This window comes from Vulpes vulpes, chromosome 9 (assembly GCF_048418805.1).
Source record: "Vulpes vulpes isolate BD-2025 chromosome 9, VulVul3, whole genome shotgun sequence".
Lineage (NCBI taxonomy): Eukaryota > Metazoa > Chordata > Mammalia > Carnivora > Canidae > Vulpes > Vulpes vulpes.
Genome location: NC_132788.1, coordinates 29,235,284 through 29,257,548, shown reverse-complemented (window position 1 = coordinate 29,257,548; position 22,265 = coordinate 29,235,284). Strand labels below are relative to the sequence as shown.

Below are 22,265 nucleotides of genomic sequence, written 5' to 3'. Positions count from 1 at the left end.
TAAAATTATTTTACAAAAGGTTGAAATCAATCAAATAATGTCAGCAAAATACTCATGCTTTTGTTTTAATAGGGTGAGCTCAGATGTTAAAATCAAACAGATGTCTATTCAGTTCCAGATCTGTCATGTGTTAGCTAACCAACTTTTTTTTTTCACTTCAATTTTTTTATTTTTATTTTTTTACATATTTTTAATTGGAGTTCAATTTGCCAACATATAGCATAACACCCAGTGCTCATACCATCAAGTGCCCCCCTCAGTGCCCGTCACACAGTCACTCCCACCCCCCCACCCACCTCCCAGCTAACCAACTTTTTGTAAATTCCTTTCTTTCTGTTCTTTGGTTACCTTGTCTTTAAAATGGGGAGAATTCTAATTAAAGTAGAGATGATATATAGGTTTTGTAAAAACTGAATTAGATAAAAAATGTAAAATATGCTGAACAATGTGCCCGGCACATAAAGAAGCACTTACCAAGCAGGATTTTTAAAAAAATATTTTATTTATTTATTCATAAGAGACACACAGAGAGAGGCAGAGACAGAGGCAAAAAGAGAAGCAGGCTCCCCTGAGGGAGCCCTGATGCAGACTCGATCCCAGGACCTCAGGATCACGACCTGAGCCAAAGGCAGATGCTCAACCACTGAGCCACTCAGGTGCCCCACCAAACAGGATTATTGATAGCAGAACTAAGCCTACATTTTTAGTAGTAATACTCATTTATTATTTTTTCTGAAACTTTAATTATTAACTACTTAATAGTGTATATACTTAGTGCACTAGAAAGTTTTTTGTATTGATCAAGATACTGTGGCGTGTAGCTCAAAGTAAATGTTGCCAACAGATTTGATTTGAAAGGATCCTTTTCTTCTGTCTTGAAGGATAGACTGACTATTGGATTAAATACAATTCCCACTGCAATTTACTATGAAAGAGAAACATCATGATAAGGAATTTAAAAGGTCTCATTATCTGCATGCGTATTTTGATTCTATTCTGCCTATATAAATTAAACTTTATATTAGAGGAACTCTAACATTTCATAGAACATTGTCAGTTTTGGTCATCACAGTAACTCGTGAAATAGGTATAATTTTCCAATTCCAGTTTTGTAAGAAGATGCTCAGTATCGTTAAATGTCTTTCCAGGTCATTTGAGATGGTGAGTAATCAAAGTGGGGTTTGAACAAAGACTTTCCTCATCCTCTTTGCTCTTTTTACTACCACCAAGATATCTTTTTTTTTAAATATTTTATTTTATTTTTTTATTTATTTATGATAGTCACAGAGAGAGAGAGAGAGAGAGAGAGAGAGAGAGAGGCAGAGACACAGGCAGACGGAGAAGCAGGCTCCATGCAGGGAGCCTGACGTGGGACTTGATCCTGGGTCTCCAGGCTGCGCTAAACTGCTGAGCCACCTGGGCAGCCCAGTGCCTTTCTTTTCTTTCTTTCTTTCTTTCTTTCTTTCTTTCTTTCTTTCTTTCTTTCTTTCTTTCTTTTCTTTCTTTCTTTCTTTCTTCTTCTTTTTCTTTCTTTCTTCTTTTTCTTTCTTTCTTCTTTCATTCTCTTTCTTTTCTTCTTCTTTCTTTCTTTCCCTTCCTTCCTTCCTTCCTTCCTTCCTTCCTTCCTTCCTTCCTTCCTTTCTTCTTTCTTTCTTCTTCTTTCTCTTTCTTCTCTCCTCACCAATACTTTAATATATCTGTCCATGTGCAATAACAGCTGTCTTTTATTAATAAAATGCACTTAAGGGCATTAGGAGGTATTTTTTGCTGCATTGTCATGCTGATGGAAATTGTGTATGTGTATGTGTGAGCGAGAGAGAGACAGAGACAGAAAGGGAGAGAGATTGAGTATCTGGTTAAATTAGATCCTCAAGGACTTCCAGAGGATGGGGGGGGGGGGGGGGGGAGGCAGAAATGCATGCATGAGACCTGAAATCTTCCAAGACTTGAATTTGTTTGGATGATGGAAATTGGTCCAAAACAGTCTCTGGAAGAGTAATTTCTTGATAAAATTTGCTGAGCACATTAATGAGTACCTAACTCTCAACCTTCAAGTTGATCAGACAGGGTGAGAAGACAAGATGGCTAACCCATGACTTTTACTCTTTTTTTGATGTTGTCATTAAAAGTTACAGGCTTATGTGCGACGGGTTTAAAATCATTGTGTCTTAGTTTCACGGTAAGGAAGAAAATAACTTAAATTTCCATAAACTAGTGATGTTTAGAATCTTTTCATTTTCTTTTTATAATTGCTTTCAGAGATAAATGCACTTGTATCACACAAAATTAAATACATTCCTTGCTTTGGTCATTAAATGCTTAACATAAGTATGCTAATTAAAACTTTATTATCAGATTTTCTGTAGAGATCATCCTTTCTTTTATCTAGACTGTTACTTTTTGGCTGCACTTGATGCTATCTGCCTACTTCCTAATGGGATAAGGAAATTTTACAATTACTAAATCCAGTGATGATTTTTTTTCAACTTCATCTTATTTGACTTATCAACTTTGATAGATCTGATCACTTCCTTCTCTTTGAGACTGTCTCTTCATTTGACTCTTCTGGTTTTCCACAAACCTCACCGACTACTACCTCTCAAGGTCTTTTGCTTGTTTCTCTTCATCTCCCCAAGCTTTAATTGTTGGAGCACCTTTTATTGTTCTATTATCTATTTGCACTCAGTCTCTTGATAATCTTATAACATTTATGGCTTTAAGTGCTCTAAGGACTTCCAGAGTTCTATCCTCAATTTTAATTCCATAGTTCTCTACCCCTATCAATTCCAAAATCTTATATCCAAACACTTATTCAACATATCTATAATTAGCTATGCCATTTCAGTAAGTCCAATCAAACACCTGATCTCTCTCAAGCCTGTTTCTCCTAATGTCTTCCTATCTCAGTAAAAGATAATTCCAGCCTTACATAAGTATAGAACAGAACTTGGAGTATCTTGGGCTCTCTCTTTCTCTCACACCCCATATTGGTTCCTACAACTATTCAGTGTAGTTTTATAGTGAGAATTTTTCAAGACTTTTCTTCATTTCCACTGCTATCACCCTGATAGGGACACCATTTCCTTTGGATTAACACAACTTCTTTCCTGTCTATCCTGTAATCTATTTTCAACTCAGCAGCCAGGATGATCTTGTTAAAAAGTAAGTCAGAAAAAAAAAATATGTCTGATTGTGTTAATCTCTACTCACATCCTCTCAGTGGCTTCCCATCCCACTCAGACTAAAAGCCAACTTTCTCCTATAGATTCAAATCTTTGTCTACATAGATTATAATATCTGATCTGGCTCCCCACCTCATTCCTCAACCTCACCATCTCCTTCCTTCCTGCCCTTTGTTTCCAAAGCACTTTCTTTGCTGTTCACTCACATCCCAGACAAACCCACCAAAGAACCCTCCACTTGCTGCTTCCCCTACTTGGAATTCCATCTCCTTGGAATCCAAGTTCACTTCCCTGCTTCCTTTAGATACTTGTTTCAATGATTACTTACTCAGTGAGGACTTTCTCTTATGCTTTATTTGAAATTATACCACTTCTCCTCCTGGATTGCTCTACTCCTCTTTACTTCCTTATTTTTCTCCATGTCTTAATTTTTAACCACCACTTGTTCTAACTTGTAATCTACACTTGACTTGTTTCTGTTAAATGTCTGATGGCAGAGTTTTGTCCGTGATGTTCACCATTGCATCTCAAGTACCTGGATTGTGTATTCAATAAATGTCTGTGAATTGTTATCAGTACATCTCAAGTTGTAATAAGAAGTTTATATATATATATATATATATATATATATATATATATATATTTATTTTTTAAAACCAGAACATTTATTTTGACTAATTGTTGAAATCCTTAAGATGAACTGGATGCTGCAACAGCTGCCCTCTTGGGCTTAGGTGTCGTTCCTTCACGGAATCCATGCCTGAATCTGTGGTATACAATTTTTAGGTGCCTCATTCGGCCGGTCCCAGTGGTATTCCGTCTTTTAGCCTTGGCACTCCAGTTATACTTTCTCTTCCACTTGGCAGGGTAGCCACACTTGCTGCAGGTGGACTTCTGAAGGTGGTAGGCCTTAGAGCCACAGCGGCGGCACAACGTGTGCATCTTATTGTGACGCTTTCCGAACAATGACGTCCCCTTCTCATCTTGTTTCTGTGGCAGACCCCAAACGAAGTTTATATTTTTAAGATTATTTTTTCATGTCCAGAAGTATCGTCAGAAAAATTTTAATATTCAATACATAATGTGTGTCTGACATTCTTTAGTCTTTCTCAAAAAAAAAAAAAAAAAAAGTATAACATGCCATATACTATTTAGTGACTTCTTAAGCATGTTTTACTGGCTTCACTTATATTAATTATAACTTTTTAAAATTTCCATTTTTGAATTTTGTACTGCATTATTATGAAGAATCTTTTCTTCAAAATTAATATTAAATTTATTTAAAGCCACCTGATGTCATCATTCAAATAATATTTAGACTTTTCACTGAAATAAACAGATGAACTTTGTTTAGCACAAACATTTTAAAGGCATAATGTATGTTAAACACTCTTTGTAAAAGGTGGAAGGTGCAAATATTGTATATGATAAAGGTCAAATCTAAGCTAGAAATCTCATATGTAATTATATAAAATTATAATCATGCAAACTAAGAATATAGTTATATTTATATATTGTGTAAAATATAGTTTATTATGTAACTTTATCTTCAGTATAACCTTCTTTTTTACACTCCCAACCAAAAAAAAAAAAAAAATAGAGAAGAAAAAAAAAGAAAAAGAACAAAGAAGCTTCAAGGTTATAAACCTGGACTATCATCTCTCCCAAATTCAGTTCTTTTGCTTAGTTCCTTTAATCTTCTCACAAAAGTAAAAATGAAATAAGAGAAAGAGAGAGATGGAGAGAGAAAGAAGGAAAGAAAAATAAAGATGAAAGAAAGAAAAGAAAGAAAGAAAGAAGAAAGAAAGAAAGAAAGAAAGAAAGAAAGAAAGAAAGAAAGAAAAAGAAAGAAAGAAAGAAAAAGATAGAATGAATTAACATCTTTGTCAGAAAAATTTTTAGGTAATACAATGTAGTGATCAAGATTGTGGAATCTGGTTAAAATTCCTGCCTTAGCACTTATTTGAACAAGATGCTTATCATTTCCTTGCCATAGTTTTCTAGGCTATTAAATGGAGGTAGTAATAGAACCTACATAAGAAGATTATTTACAAAATTAAATGACTTATGCCTAAGAAATGCTTATATAAATGCCTAGCATATAGTAAATCCTAAATAAATGTCTGATAGCTAAATATATAGGGAAAGATTCAAATCAAGGTATGGTCTATTGTTAAAGGGAAAAAAATGCATATTCAGAGGTAAAATTAACTACTAAGAGTTTAAACACCATAAAGTCTAGTTAGAAAGTATTTAGGCCAGAAAAGAAACAACCTTCTTTTTCTTTTAGCATTTGTCACTTTTTAATTTGCACCACATTTAACTGCAAACACCTTTAAATCCCTTGTGGTGCTAAAAATTCTGCAAGAATGTTCATCTTTGCAACCTCTGCCCAACAGCACTTGCATATATATAGAAATTGACTCAGGGCTTTTTGGTGAAGAATTTCAGCAATGATAGAGACTGGGTATTAACATGTTTTGATATTTAAGTTGGTTCTTACTTCTTTCTATGGTGTAGTAGAAAGCATTTGACATTCCAGCAAAAAGAATTAAGGAGATTCCTTAAAGTATGTTTTAATTCCACAAAAATGAATTGTATAATTTAACCGTCCCATTACTAAAATTGCTATTTATTACATTCCTGTTTTCACTACAAAATCATTTTTCTTCAAAAACTGAGATAACTTAGCTAAAGGTATGCTAATACCAAAATATTGTAGTAGTGTATTCAGATTGAAAACTTTCAAGAGTTTTCATATTCCAGACATCATCACTGGAGAAGATTGGAATATGTCTCCATTTCTAGACACATTATCTTCATGCTCTAGTATCTCTGCCTTCTGTTAAAGCCTCGGAAAAAACTCATCTCAGTGAAAATGAACACCACCATATTAGGATCCAAGGTGAATGATTTCAAATTAAATTCCAGTCATGTCATCAGTTTTTAAAATAAAAGAATAAACTTATTTTTCCAGTTTTGTTGAGCAGCAGGCTCTCCTCTGAGTGTGGAGCCCTCTATGCATGGCAATCTCATGACCCTGAGATCATGACCTGAGCCAAAATCAAGAGTCAGATTTTTTTTTTTTAAGAGTCAGATGTTTAACTGACTGAACCACCCAGGCACCCCATAATAACCCTATTTTTGAACTAAAAGTTAATTCACTATCTTTGTAGAAATGAATACTTTGATTCAATCCAACCTATGAAAACTTTTGCCCATTACATCTCATCATCCAATGTATAATCTGGTTAGGCCTTCCTTAGGAATTCCTACCTCTATGCCTTTGAATATCTATCGTGAGTTGAAGATGGACATGTACATATCATCAAATCTCTCACTGACAGGTCAGTTTGATCCCCATAATTTCACCACCACCTGCTCTGGAGAATCTGGGCTGGTTCTGTGACCACTGCAAAAGTGAGGTGGCTGTAATTCTGGGCCTTTAAGAGGACTTGGCAGTTTTTGTTTTCTCCCTCTTGGAGTACAGATTCTTGGGATGTTGTTCCCTTTTGGATCCTGGCCACCATACTGTGAGAAGCTCAGACTATGTGGAAGGGTCATGTAGAGAATTGAGAGGCTCCAAATGATTGGCCCAGATGATCTTCCAGCTGACCGTGCCAACTGCTACCTGTGTGAGGGAGCCATTCTGGCCCAGCAAGACCTAAGTCCTAGGACCCAGCCTTCATCACTCAAAGCAGAACTGCCTAGCTGAGCCCATTCAAATGAAAAGAACTGAGAGAGTGAAATAATTGTTTTAAGTCATCACATTTTGGAGTAGAGCTATAACTAAGCAATTTCCTTCTGCCCCTTTCCAATTTGTTCTAATTGCCTTTATATTACATTTTCAACTAGACTATAAATTATTCATGATAACAGATATTGCTGTTTGCTTCCCAGGTGTCCCTGTAGCTATTAACACATTGCTAGGCACATGGGACTCTGATTACCTGATGTTCCCAGGGGAATCATAACAAAATGGAGAAGCAAACAGAAGTAAAAAGGGGGCTTTGAATAGAAGACAAATTTTAAAGACATAAGGTTTTGATGAAACCAATATTAATAACGAACATAAAAAGAATATATCTATTTAATCTGGATTATTTGAACAAAGGAAAAAGAATATATCTATTTAATCTGGATTATCTGTCAAGTGTTTGTAAATTGAACCTAAAATATCAATTTTAGTTAGAATCATTGTCATCTATCGGAAATTTATACATGGAATTATAAAAGAAGAACAGATTGAATGAAAATCATGATATGATTCAAATAAATAAATAAATAAATAAATAAATAAATAAAGGAAAAAGCAAAAGTGATTAAAGCTACACAGTAAAAGGGATGAACATACTAATTTTCTTCCTCTAGTTTCTGCCTCGTATTCTGCATGTACTTGATGTGGGAAGTAACAGTGATTATACCCATTCACTGACACTAATAATGCCCTGGGAATGGGTACTGTTTACAAGGCCATTTACTAGTGTAACAACAATGAAGCACAATTCAAGTCAGAATCCTGGATTTAGTAAACAGATTGACAATATGACAATATGTCTATTTGTAATACAGAGCTCTTTTTTTTTTTGTTTTGGGTATAAAGAAACCAACGTTATTCAAAATGTGAAGGACTTTTATTTTTCTAATTCCAAGTATTCTTTTGGGTGCTTTTATTTTTAATTGTTAATAACTTAACTGTAAGGCAGAAAATGTCCAATATACTTAAATAAATCTCCAAAATCTTTCCTCGAGGCCCAAGCCTCCCAGCAAAATCTCTCCCTGCTATGTTGCTTCTCCAAATTCATATTTCTATGTTTCAGAACTGCAATTGCTAAGAGAGAAAAAGGTTTTTAAATAATGCAAAATGGAAAAGGCAGTGTGTGTGTGTGTGTGTGTGTATGAGCACGTGTGTGTAAGGGGGGGTGAGGAATTAAGTCCCTTGCTCTCTGGATTCTTGCATTTGTGTAAAATTGAAGGATAACTGGTCTACACATAAAGGGCATATTTAAAAACACTTACGAAACCTGTTTATATACTCTTTTGAAATGCAAGTGAATCACAAAGACAAATATTGCGGCACAAAGCTTTATTCATGCAGTCATAGAGCCAATATTTATTGTTCAAATACATTTTAAAATTATAACGTGAGGAGTTGAAGGCATAACTCTTCACACTCACATCTGTGTCCTTCTCAAGTGAGCCGCGGATAGAGAGAGTAGAAGTGGGAGGCAGAGGGAGGCGGGCGGGGGGCGGGGGGAGAACAGGGAGCGAGTGAGCAGATGAAGAGAGGAAGGAAAGAAGAGGGAAAAGACCAAAATACCGTTCTGGGGCCCACAGTCTCCTCTATCCCAAGTATGTGGGCATCACATCTAGCCTGTAACAAAGGGATGGCCATGGCGCTTCTTTTTGGCTCTAGACAGGGCTGATACAGGGGGCAGTGCGTGCACGCCTGTCGCCTCACCAAGTCCCTATTCCTCAGGACCATGAGCTCTCAGGTCCAAGAGTACCCAGCGCACGCCGCCAGGCACGCAGGTGTCTTGGAGAGGACCCCCAGGTCCGCGCGTGTGCGCCCGGGGGCGCGGTGCGTCTGCATGTTGGGGAGACGCAGGAGTCCCTTCTGCCTGAGACCGACCTCGAGTCCCCACATTTTCCGGGGACCACGGGAGGAGTGTGCGAGGTCGGGGGCCAGGCAGCCCTTGCAGCAATAAAGCGCGCGGGGCGCGGGCGAGCCGGGCGGGGGAGGAGCGCCGCGCCGCCGCCACATCTCGGGGCCCCGGGTGCCTGCACGCCCTGGACGCGCCCCGGGTCTCCGCGGAGCCGCTCCAGAGCCGCTGCCTCGCTTCGGCGTCGTCCTCCTCCACCCCCCGCACGTACCTGGCCCGAGCGGCGGGACAGGAGCCCGGGGAGCCCCTCTGGGCGGCACCGGCCCAGCCTCGGGGCGCCTCCGCGCTGCGCTCCGCCGGCACCGCAGAAGGACCGGGGTCAGCCCGCGAGCCCGGCGACTTTTCCTCCGGAGTCTCCGGCCTGGCGCCTTCTGCGTGCGATGAGTGGGGGCGCTGCTATCTCTGCCCCCGAAAGGATGCTCGGCAAAGCCCCGGCGGAGACAGGCCGGCAGGTGCGAGTCCCCGTCCTGCAGCGTCTTCGCCCTCCTCTTCCACCGCGCGCTCGCGGCAGGGTCTGGGGCCCGGGGGAACTGCCCGCCCCTCGCGGCGGCCCGCCCTCCCCGCCCTCTCCGCCCCTCCCCTCCGCGCCCCTCCGCTCCCGGGCTCGGGCTCGGGCTCGGGCTCGGGCTCCCGCACGTGGTCGGCCCCAGCAGCGTCTCGGCGGAAGGCGGGCGGCGGCGAGCGGGGAGCGGGGAGCGGGGAGCGGGGAGCGGGGAGCGGGCGGCCGGGAGGGAGGGAGCAGCGCCCGCCGCCCGCCCTCCGCGCACCCCCGCGCGCCCTCGCGCACCGCCCAGCCCGGCGCACACGCGCCTTCGCCCCGCTCCAGCCCCTCCGCGGGAGGGGAGGCGGACCCCACCGCCCTGTGGGCGCTCGCGATGCTCCTCGGGGTTCGCTCGGCTGCGGGAGAAGAATGGTAACATGAAGAGCGGCGCGTGAGAGCGTCACGGCGAGGGCGAAGAGATTGATGGCACAGCGCTGACTGCGCGGAGCATCACGTTCCGGGGGCGCCTCCAGTTCCTGGCTGGGCTCCGCTGACATCTGTAGCCTCCCTTCCAGCAGGTTCCGCGCTCGGGAGCCGCTGCCCGCCGAGCAGAGTGGGGACCGCGCGCGAGCACCCAGGAGTTTGCTACCCTCCACCCGCACAGGACTCGCGCCCCGGGGCCGGCGCCCCCGCATCCGTGCGGAGCCCGCCGGCACGCTGGCCTCCCGCGGAGTTGGCCCTGAGTTCAGGTGGGTTCTCCCGGGGGGAGCTCCGGAGGAGACGTTCGGGGAGGACGAGGAAGGTGACGTCCCAATGTCAAAAGCAGACGCTCTTCTTCCTGACACCTGCCGGGGCTGACCGCTTCCTCCACGCAGTCCTCCCCCCCACTGACCCGCTCCCGTCTCCTGTCCCCAGCCCGGCCCTCCCCCACTAAGGGGGGCGCGCACCACAACTCCTGTGTTCTTGCCTGTCTAGCATGCTGTAGACTTTCGTTAACTTAGGATTATGTGAGAAATGATCATATTTACTCCATTGCTTATTTTCGGAGAGGCTTAATGATTTCCTCAGTCAAGTCATTTACTTCTAAGCCAATAGATAATGCCTTCGTCATAGTTTTCTGGGGGGGGAAAGTAACTGTGCGTTTGTTCTGCAGATGCCCAACTCCCTCTGAACCGTGCAGATTGGTGCTGAGCACGCAACAAAAGTTTTTAGCTTCTCCTCAGTTTCTGGTGCTTCGCAGGGGAGAGGAAAGGACTTTGGCATTAAACACAAGAAGCAGGCAGGGAGCCATCTCCTTTAACTTTTCTTCTCTGTTATCACTTGCAATGAAGAGGAAACAGAAGAGATTTCTGCAGATGACTTTCTTATTCACGGTGGCTTTAATTTTCCTGCCCAATATTGGTCTGTGGTCTCTGTACAAGGATAAGCACCTGGTGAAATCTACGGAACCCGGGGAGCAGCAGGTAAGTGCCCTCCGGAGAAAGCTCACAAGAGGATCGGTAAGGCGTGCAGCTGGCTGGGGCACAGGAAGCAAGTGCTGGGTGGGGGCCGTGGGTTTTCTCCCAGGTATTTGCGGGGCACACATTCGGAGACTGGAGACTTTGGGGCGGGAGCAAGTCGTTGTTTTAGATCTTAACCAATGACATGGGTAAAGTGTAAAATCAACTAGATAAGGAGGATAAGAGAGGTCAAGAGGAAGAGAGAAGACAGTCTCTCTCGGTTGGTCCTTAGCTGGCTTTTGACTTGAGGTGGATGCAAGGTAACTGCTAATTTGTGGGATGTGGAAGTGGACTTGTTGTCACTTCTCATCCGGTTTGGGTATCCAGGTTAAAGTACACTGGGCCAATTAAATTATTAAACTTGTGAAGTAGTTCTCAAATAACAAGCTACAGTTTTCTATATTTTTGGTTGTACTGTTTGCTTAGCAACAGCTTTTTTACTCTACGGAGACTTAAAGTCACGGTTTTTCCTCTCCTGTTGCTAAGGTGATGTGGTGGGGTATACAGGCAGAGTTATTAAGGATGCCTGTTCAGTTTCACAATCTGGTGATAACAGTTTGTTGCTAAAAACTCTTCTTCATATCTGAAACCCTGGGTGGTGTGGTATGTTTTGTTTCTACGTATATGTAATCTGTTAGTATGTACATAGCTCATGATTTAACATAGATCAAAATAACTTAAGGAGTAACAATGAAGAAAAAAATCCTTCACCAAGTGTTGATGAAAAGTAATATCGTTGAATTTCTTGTTTATTAATAAATAAGATAGCTTCTGTAATTAAGCTTTTAACAATAGAATGCGGCCTTCTTTGTGATATTGATGTAACTTTTTTTAACTAGTCCTGTGGGACACCTCAGAATATTAATATTGTTAATTTCAAGGGTCATCACCCATGTACACCGCGTACCTTCCACAGATAGAAAGTGTTTAAATAAAAGTCCATTGGTGGACAACAGCAGTATGTATTAATGGCAATTAAATATTTGTTCTTCTGCTTAACAAAGTTTGATCTTCTCTTTACACAGTGAGTAGTTAGTTGTGAAATATCCAGAGGTAATCTACTTTTTCATTTGGACAAGTAATGATTACCAGTCTGTAAACCTTAAAGATAACTAGTTGTTTATGGATTTTTGGTGGATTGGAATTTTGAGGGAAAATGTTGACATGTTTTTATTTAGTTGCTGATCTCTTATCATCCTTTCTAATACGGATATAACTTTGATTTGAAGTATATTCTGTATTGTCATTCCAGTGAAAAAAAGGAAGATGTGCACTTTGAATGTGAAACTTTTTTTCCTATTTAGATCACTTATTTCTCCAACCCCTCATATGAAAGATTTTATTAATATTAGTAAATACAATATTATGTAAAATTTCTACTTCAAAATACTTAAAATAAGAAAAGCAAAATTGAATTAACAACTATCAGAAGTATTTGCTGTATAGCTAAAATAAAACACTAGTTATTCTTATTAATGAGATCTTTACAACTTTCACACTGGCTCTTATTGATTTTGTCTCTTAATGAGAAATTTGTCTGTCCAATGGCATTAAAAAATGAAATATGGCAAATCAACTCTCTGACTTATTGTAATCTCCAAAAGAGTTTCCTTGTTTCTGGTTCTTCTATATCACCAATGATTCTTAATGGTAGGTAATAAATTAACAATTATAGAAGGCATGGGGTGACAAAAGAAGGAGCTGTTTTTCAAACTTTCATACACTGGAGTAAATGACTGATGGATATTTTGTGACTTTCCAGTTTAATAAATCTGTGTAACAGTTTTGAAACCAAGAGTAAAGACCAGCAGTTATATGCAATAAAATGAATGTCAGTCACACACTTTAGTAGTTTTTAACCTAATTAATAGTTTTAAAACTAATACTTTCTTATAGAAACAAAATAAAATTTAAAAAGGTAGGAATTTATTGTCACTCACTGAAAGATAGAATTCATTGTAAAACAGGAAAAGATACGCTTTTAAAAGATACGCTTTTACTGGTTTTATCCCACTGTTAAATATAATTGGGAAGATAATTAGATCATTGGATAAATAAGAGTTAAATACGTATATATACATATACGTGTATATGCATATATACGTGTATGTGCATATATGCATATGCATATATATGCATACATGTATATGTATATATGATGTACGTATATGTATATATGTATGTATATGTGTATATACACACTTGACCAGATAAAAAGTGTCTTGCAGTGATGGATTAAACATGCTTAATATTGTGATATAATAGTTTTCTAATGTATATATAAATCCATGTTAGTAAGTCAGCTAGACACACAGGTTTCCAATTGAAGCATGTAATTTGACTATTGGATAATGTGTTATTTAAATTTAGCAATTTGTTCTAAAAAGACTATTTCATGGTTAATTGCTAAAATGTTCTTCAAAAGCCATCTTTTGCTATATTTATCACTAAGTTGTAAAATCGTGAGGGTAGGGATAATGTGCTGATTGAGGCATTGACAGCAGTAAGTACTGAAGCTATTCAAAACACGCGTCATGTGCCCATATAAGCAGTCTATTTTTACAGCAGTTATGTGTAAAACAGCATTTGTGGTGCTAAATGTGATGTGATGGTGGGGTCACAGGAATTGAAAACCTTTACTGTATTAAACAGTTCAATTATTACAGTGGGCTGGAGGGAAGTACTTTAATTTATGGAGACTCAAAATCATAGAATGGCTAAATACTCTTTAAATTCTCCTAATCTGAAAATAAAAAATAAAATAAATAAATTCTCCTATTTTTATTTTATCAGAGTTCATCACTAATAGTTGTCTACCTACTATTCGGTATATATAGTATTTATTATACAATCTGAAACAAAGTGAAGGTAAACAGAAAACACTGACAGAAACTATGTATTAATTTTCATACTGTTTAGTTTTTTCACATTTTTAATCCTCATTTTTATACCATTACGAGTAAATTGCATTTATTGTCATTTAACATTAAGAATAATATTTCTGATAGTTCCCATAATACTTGAATATTTGCTCCATCTATGACGCAGAAAAGAAAAAAAATGAAATAAAAATTCCCGGATTATTCATTTAAAAGTTTTTTTTTTCTTCTCTCTCACGTGAGAGAAAAGACCAAATAAGATTGAAAAAATAGTTTTAATAATACAATAATTAAGATGTGTATTTTATTGTTTGGGCTCTGCAAAGTTGGAATCCCAGTTACTGAAATAATTTTTAAGCTTTTGAGACTTAATGTTTTAGAAAAATTTGAAGATATTTTATAGTTTTGGTTTATATGTTATTATCAGTCGTAATGTTCATATGTTATTTTAAGTTGAGTTAATTTTGTCACTTGTTTGCTATTATTGAGATGATATAATTATCTCCTTTATTTTGTTTAGAAATATATATGTATATTACAAAATAATATATTGATAGTGAAGGTGGCATTTAGCTGAGAATTACTATATGATTATTGTATAATACTTCTCATTTTTCTCTTAAAATTTGAATTGCTATTTTTCTTTACTTTCAGCTGCATTTAAATTAAAATTATATATTTAGATCTTAATTAAGCAGCGTATTAGGATAATAATTAGAACAAAACAATATTTTAGAGCAAAACTACTTCATTCTTATACCTTTATTATTATACCTCTCTTCCTAATTGTTCATATAAGAATAGGTAAATAAAAACTACCCCTAAACCACTTTCTTTTTCTAAATACATTAAGAAGATTAGTAAAAAAAAAAAAAAAGTAGCTGCAGTTTGGCAACTAAGTTGCAAATAACATGACTTACAGAAATAATGCAAGAATATTCAGGGTATGACGAAGATCTTGCAATAGCTTTGCGAATTATTTTTGAAATGAAAGAGCTAGAGTCAAAATTGCAGAATTTTAAATCAGACATTTTCAGAATTATTCAGAATGATTTTAGAAACTTAAGCTTGCCTTGGATTTTTTTACCATGTTAAAAAAACTAAACTAAACTAAACTAAATACTCAGGTCACTTTTAAATTGTAGAACCTTCTTCTTTGTACTTCAAATTTTTATTGGTGAAATTGGGCAAATCATGCTTGCCACATAAGGTATGTAAAGTCCTGATCACATCTTGGGTATGGAAAGTATGGTGTGGTAATGTTTTGTTTTTAGTCAGATCCACATGTAAGCTGTGCGTGACAGATGTGGGATTTTGCCTTCATTTAAAAACAAAATCTCTCCTGAAAGATTCCTCGTCATCTTTTATCAACTCTTCTCAAGTTAATCAGCACCACACATTGAGGATATTCTTTCTTTTGGTGAAGAACATTTTTTCCCCCCATGGCATTTTAAACCTGCTTTATGATGTGAAAATGTCAGATAATTGGTACTGAGTATATGCAAACTGCCTTATGCTTTCCTTTGTCATGCTGATCACTAAAGCAGTAGAGTGTGTCTGTGTTTCTTTTCCAGCAAACACCTTAAAAGAGCTAAGGACAGGATTAAAAAAATTAAGGTTTTCTCTTCTCTCTTCCTGCTCTCAGGATTATCAATACACTAAGTGTGAAATGATGTATTAGTTTGAGCCATACTGTTCTTAATTAGCTAAAATGTAGGTTTTAAATTAGGATTTTAAAGGACCTTTTCTTGAATTTATGGAAAATCCATTCTGAGTCGCTGCAGGATCACACCACACAGACCACTGTAACAAGTGTCTTAATTATTTGCTGTGACCTCGTAGATCGCAACATGATTAGTTCATCACCTTGCCTCCTGGGAAACTATGTGAAACACAGTCTTCTGTTCACAATCTGGTGAAAAATTAGATAGGTTTTTCTCCCGTTCATTGCTGTATTCAATAAGCTGTGCTGAATCAATTAGACTCCTATAAGGTTTTTTTGTTTGCTTGTTTTCTGTAAGAGAAACCAAGTCAAGACTAGAATATGTGGGGAAAAGGGTAAGAAAGTTTGGGTGTTTTAAGTGGTTTAGAGAAGAGAATTGAGGAGTTTGCTTTGCTTTGTTTTTTAAAGTTTTGTCAGGAATAGCCATGACAACCTTTAGGAAGTTTGCAACTGTATCTCACCTTGTAACACTTTTATATGGATGAAAAGTCAGCTGAGGTACATCAAGAATAACCTTAAAGGAAGGGATACAAATTAAGATGAGGAAAAGATGTTAGGCATTGTAAATGGGATATAGAATCAGATGTGGTTGTGCTTTGTCTCAGCAGTCACTCATTTTTCATTTGCTTGGCTTGCTTATGATGAAGAGGTGAGCACTGGAGACTTCTGATTCTTAAAACCATCTTACATGACTACATTGTTCTTCTCTTTCCTTCATATTTTCATGTGTTGACAAGGTACCATTATAGAATTAAAGGTAAAAATATGCCAAGAAATAGAAGGTTCTCAGGATGATAGTAAAAGTAAAGACACACTCATAAACTAGATACTTGCTCTCCATATGACCACCATCTGTCACACCATAAAGCTAACAATTCCTAAATTCTCTCAAAATGCAGTTGTAATTCTTGAATGCACAACAAAAAAGAACAAATAAAAACTGTTTGTGCTACTGACAATATATATTTAGACAGGCATGAACATATGTGTATTCACACATATGGATTTATTTAAAGGTTGAAAAGGTTGAAAAGAAGAGACAGCATCCACAAATGTTCAAGAACACGATTACCACCACTGTTCCTCTCCAATATGCTGGTATCTGTTACTACCAAACTTCAACTAGGTGGCCAGAAAGAGGGTGAAAAAATGAAAAGTAAATTTAGAATAAAGGAAAGACACATGAATGTTTTCTGCAACTTTTCTACTTCTAGTATAATGGGGAAAAGTATGGACCGGATTAGCTGTATTCTCAAAGTATGCATTTCACATATTCATTTAGCAGCACACATACACATACGTCCCCATGTGTGGTCTCACTTATAAAGAAAAAATAAATCTACCCAACTGTTTCATTTTGTGTATTTTTTTTTTTTACTATTGTAACTTTATGCTTTTTCCATTGCTTTGAATCCACAAGAGGCTGTTAGTCAACTGAGTTTGAAGCGTCATTTAAATATTACTAGTGTAATTCTAGGAAAGTACGGAGAGATAAAGAAATGCATCTGTTTCTAGAAGTACTTACATCAATTTAGCAAGTGTGAGACTCATAGCAAGGATTTAGCTTGTTAGACTTGCACAGATTATAAATAGGGTGTTTCGTTTGTTATCTGGTAATAGAATCAATGCAGTTGTGGTTGCCATAGACGATGGTGGTGGCTATCAGCTCTCTATTGCAATGAGTGGGGTGGTGTCTCAATTCGGACTGAGAAGGCTAATTTAAAATTTATTGCTCAATTACTCATGGAATGTTATTTTCAGTACTTGAAGTCTAGAAAGCCCGAGACAGGGAATTTTATTATAAATCATTTTGAACTGTTTTATCATAATAAAAATGACCACATTGTCAGGGCTGCTACCCAAGTTTGAGTGAGTTGGGTTTTTCTTTTTCCTTATTTTTGGCATGTCTCCTCAGCAAAAGAATCTAGTTGAACTTAATTTTAGGAGGAATATCAGAATTTCCATTCTATCTTGTTCTCTTTTAGTATGTAAGGATGTAGGATCTGGAACCAAATTCTCAGGGTTCAAATTCTGGTTCCAGCACTTAGCACTTTGTGACATTTAGCAAGTCATTGATCTTTACTAAATCTGTTTTCTCTTAAGTCAAATGAGGAAGACAGTACTTTTCTTGTAGTGTTATAGTGAGGACTAAATGCTTAGTATCTTGAACAGCATATAATAAGGATTAATGAATATAGATTGTTTTTATGGTATAAGCATTTATAAGCAATCATTGCCATTAGCAAGGAAATTAGTGTTTGTTTAATAAATATTTGCAGATGGTTTCTCTTTGCAAGGTTGTGTCAAGAGAGCACAGCAAAAGAATGAATATGGTAGAGGACTGTCATTGATGTGTTAAATCCGGAAAGAAGGGGCTGTTCAATAAACAAATAGGGTCTAGAAAATGAAAGGGTTTTTTCTTTGCAATTTTTTGGTCCAATGCTTAAGGACAGGTTTTTAATTTTATTTTTCATATAATCATTTATTGCAAAAAATGAATTTTTTGGTATATTGCATTCAAAGTTATTTTAAAAATCGAAGCTTTTAATAGAAGAGTTTTTTTAAAGTAATACTTCTTTGTAGTGACCACTTTCATTTCCCATAATAAATAATGCCCATGCCTCACATATAGGCATTTTTTTTTCTCTACATTAATTACAAACAAGAACCCGAGAACTACTTTTGCTGTTTAAATCTTGGTTATGAGAGAGACTGGATTAATCTGAAGAAAAAGTTAAAAAGCAGAATAGAAACTATCAAAATCATGAAGCTACTTTATAAAGAGTTATTATTTCCTTCAGTGTAGTTAGGAGGTACGGAAAAAGCATATTGCATGTGCCCATTCTTAATTTTCTAAATAGTGAATTGGTGAGATTAAATTGATATTCATGAAACAAAAACAAGCACTAAATGGTAGAATTTTCTATGTGTATCATGGACCTTTGGAAGAGGGAGAGAGCGGTATGATCTCTGGACCCATTAGAGCTCCGTTCTTTTAGGGGGAAATGTTGAGCCGCATCTTATTTTCAGAATTAGACAGGGATGGGATTAGGCTAAGGGTTAGGACAGATACTTCAAGTTCCAAATTTGGGCTCACCACTTCCCAGAACATGTCCTCTTGTGCAAGTCACTTAATGTCTTAGAACCTCAGGTCTTCGTGTGTTAACACAGATATTATTTTATAAAGGGTAGCAGAGAGAATCCACTGGATTAATATATGGAAATTGCCCTGGTGCATAGTAAGTCAAGTAAGGGAAACTAAACAAATAGCATCGCTGCCTTTTTTTCAGTTTTTAGGGTATTCATTAAAGGTAGTGAATAAGCTTAATATTGGGCAAACTCAGTAAATTTATAATAAAAAAATCACTATTAATTTGTTTATTAATGATAATAGAGATGTTTATTGGCTATACGTACCAACGATACTATGCTACACCCTGCGGCAAGTAAGTGATTAAGAGATAAATCTGTTTTCAATTAGCTTACAATCTGCTCCTTAGGAAAAGGCATACACACATCCATAATATGGGGATGGATTAAATTGTTTCACAAGAAATACATGTTCTTATCATTTACAGTTTAGAAGAGGTAGAGAAAACATCAGTTATTGTGTGAGATTTATGTGGCCTAAGTGTTTTGTGCAAATATACTGATTTAATTGTCCAACAATTCACTGAGATAGGTTTTTTTGAATAACTCAGTTCAGAGTTAAGTAAGGCACAAAGACGAAAAATTTGAGTTTGTGCACTCTGGATTCATAAAAAGAAAAAAATAACAAACAGTGTTAACATCTGTGTAGTTTAAGGCAAGTGAGAACTTTGCAAAGTGAATGGGTTTGATAATGTGTCCCTGATACTCTCTTGATTGAAGTTACATGCAGTGATAGAGGTATACACAGAATTGTAAGTGGTTAAATGGTAAGACTAAACATACAACTGAAATATCTTATAAGATTGATAATAAGTATTTGTGGGCCTAGCATTGATATAAACAGCTGAATGTGAGGTCTTGGTTGGTAGGAGACCAGAGAAGCCAAAGAGGGCTGATACATGAAGGCCAGTCCCTAAGGAAAATGAAGATAGATGAAAAAAAAAAAAAAAAAAAAGCAGAAAGAAGCAGAAAAGGTTGTTAGGACCTGAAAGGTAAATATAGAGCATGTTTCTGTTATAGTTCAGCAGAGAGGTTTGAGATTTTTCCTGTGCAGTTATCTTACTAATTTGGAGAGATAATTGAACATTTGTGAAATGTTCTGCAAAGTGTGAAACAATATAATATGGATAGTTATCTATAATATCTAGATAGATAGGTAATTAGATGTTTGTCATAGTATATATAGTCCTGTAATGAAGATTGAAGACTATAATACTGAATGGGAATGTCAAGAAACTGTGGCAGCCACCGGGTCAATAAGACAGCAACGTACCTGTCAAAATAAATGCAGATAATGAATGGATATGCAGAGCAAAGGGAAAAAGCAATTGGTTATGTATAGGTAGTAGAATGAGGGAAGTGAAAGCATATTAATTTCAAGGATAAGAAGATAGTAATATTAAGTTGCCAAGAATTCCAAGATAATATGTGAATAATAAAATTAATAAAATCATTATGATAAAAAATAAAATAATAAAATACAATATATTAATAATAAAAGTTAAAGTAGCATTTATGTATAGTTTCTTACCAGACACCGTGTTAAACTGTTCTTAGTCACAGCATATCCATGGTAAAAAAAAAAGTGAGACTTTTTTTTCAAAATTTGTTAAGATCTTCCAGTGATTATTCTACCAATATTGAAGCTTTGGACTATCTATAATTTACCGTATAATGTAACTACATTGAATATCCTGACTGTGGGGTTATATATTAACTTAGCTGTGAAAGGAAATATGCACAGTGGTTAAGGGCTTGAATACTAGAATCAGGCTGCCTGGTTTCAGTTCCAAACCTACCTGTGTCACTTTAGACAAGTTGCTTATCTATTCTGTGTCTTAGATTTGCTTTTTCTAAGATGGGTACAAAAAACAGTGCCTACTTGGTTGAATTGATGTGTGGGTTAAATAGGTTAATGTTCATAAAATGTTTGAGGGAGTGGATTGCACATAGCAAGCAATTTTAAAGTGTTAGCAATTATTATCTGTTAGAATTCTAGAGAATTGAGATCGGATGAAAAAGGAAAAGTATGTTTCTATACCATTTCTTCCATAAACCCCATCATGAGGGTTTCTAAAGAATTTGCATTCTTTTTTTTTTAAAGATTTATTTCTTTGAGAGAGAGAGAGTATGCACACAAGTGAAGCGGAAAGGGGCAGAGGGAGAGAATCCAACCAGACAACCTGCTGAGTGTAGATCCAGTGTGGGTCTCCCATCTCAGGATCCTGAGATCATGATCTGAGCTGAAACCAACAAGAGTTGGACACTACTGACCGAGCCACCTAGGTACCCCCAGAATTTTCATTCTTAAAAAGCTTTAAAAAAATTTGCAGTCCCACATCGGGCTTCCTGCATGGAGCCTGCTTCTCCCTCTGCCTGTGTCTCTGCCTCTCTCTCACTGTGCTGTCATGAATAAATAAATAAAATCTTAAAAGAAAATTGTCCAAAGAAACATATTTGACTTCTTTCTCTTTTTTTGACTTTTAGTAGCTCATATGGAAATAATATAGCACTTAGTTAAGAAGTTTTTGTAACTTAAACCAAGAACTCACATAGCCCTACACATGTCAGAGCAAACTGGATTTCAGCAGAGAATCTAGTTCTTCCCAGCATCTGCAGTCAGCACCAATGCTGTTATGGTGACCTTTCCCCTCATATTTTGTGTGCTTTTCTCTCTGCAGGATGTTGATTTCTCAATGTGTATTTTGCCCTCAAGGGATAAAAACTATCTTTTAAATTATGTCATTAAGTCTGAACTTCTAAAAAAGATTATCTAAAAATGTCTTCAGGGTCGAATATTTTCTTATTTTATATAACTTGAATTTTAACATTATTTCTGGCTTGGTTCTGAATTTGGTTCTGTTTGGTTCTGTTTGGGACTCGGAAAGCGAGCTTGACAAAAGAAATACTCTCTTACTCCTAGTACTTTGGAGAAAACTGGTTGGGAAGACAGGAATGGAAAGCTGTAGAAGACTAAGTGGTGAGGGGAGATGAAAATGCTTTTGAGTAAATCGTATCATTTTTTTATGGAGCCTAACAGTAGGGTATCAGATTAACAATAACTATATAGTGGGATTGTTTCCGCCTCTTAATTTCTACAGAAACCTTCATTTTTTTCTTTTACAAACTGAAGTAAATTACATTTTCTGTATAATCCCCACATTCCAAGGCAAAGATCTTGAGTTCTAATATATGAAATATGGAGGGAAAGATAAGTACCAGAGAGGCCAAGGGGATACTATTCAAGAAAGAGTAGAAATACAAACTACTTTATCACTTTGCCCCCCTCCTCCTTTTTTTCTGCTCAGAGCTGACTGTCCTCTCCTTTTCCTTTAAAATTTTCCTTAAAGAAACATTTCAAATGGGAATTGATCAATTATTAGTCCTATGAATGGACAAAAGACTTCAAACTCTAAAAACTTGAGTCTTTTGCATTATATTAAAAGAAAAAGGTTATGTTGAACCTAACTGGGTTTTCAATTATTGAAATATGTATGATGTGAGAAATACTCTTTTAGCCCAAGGCTTCTGCTGTTGATCTCTGTTGCCATTGTTTTGTTTGTGATACTGGGAGCTGACACCTTATTTCAGACTCTGCCATCAGAAGGTAAATATTGCTTAGTGTGTCACCTCAAGGGACAGGATCTTGTGTAAGTTAAAAATAAAAACTGGCACAAAGAAGCCCAAA

The 22,265-nt window shown here is 37.4% G+C and overlaps 1 protein-coding gene and 1 pseudogene across 1 annotated transcript in view; one reads left to right on the top strand and one right to left on the bottom strand.

Moving 5' to 3' along the window:
• Positions 1-3,842: 3,842 nt before the first annotated feature.
• On the bottom strand, positions 3,843-8,577 carry LOC112934179 (large ribosomal subunit protein eL37 pseudogene; annotated as a pseudogene).
• A 937-nt stretch (positions 8,578-9,514) lies between these two features.
• Positions 9,515-22,265, top strand: part of GALNTL6 (polypeptide N-acetylgalactosaminyltransferase like 6) — a 1,143,667-nt gene continuing 1,130,916 nt past the window's right edge. Inside the window, exons 1-2 of the mRNA XM_026017526.2 lie at positions 9,515-10,075; positions 10,480-10,789. Of these exons, the coding sequence (XP_025873311.1) occupies positions 10,652-10,789 (138 nt within the window). The 5' untranslated portion in view covers positions 9,515-10,075; positions 10,480-10,651. The remainder of the gene's footprint in view (positions 10,076-10,479; positions 10,790-22,265) is intronic.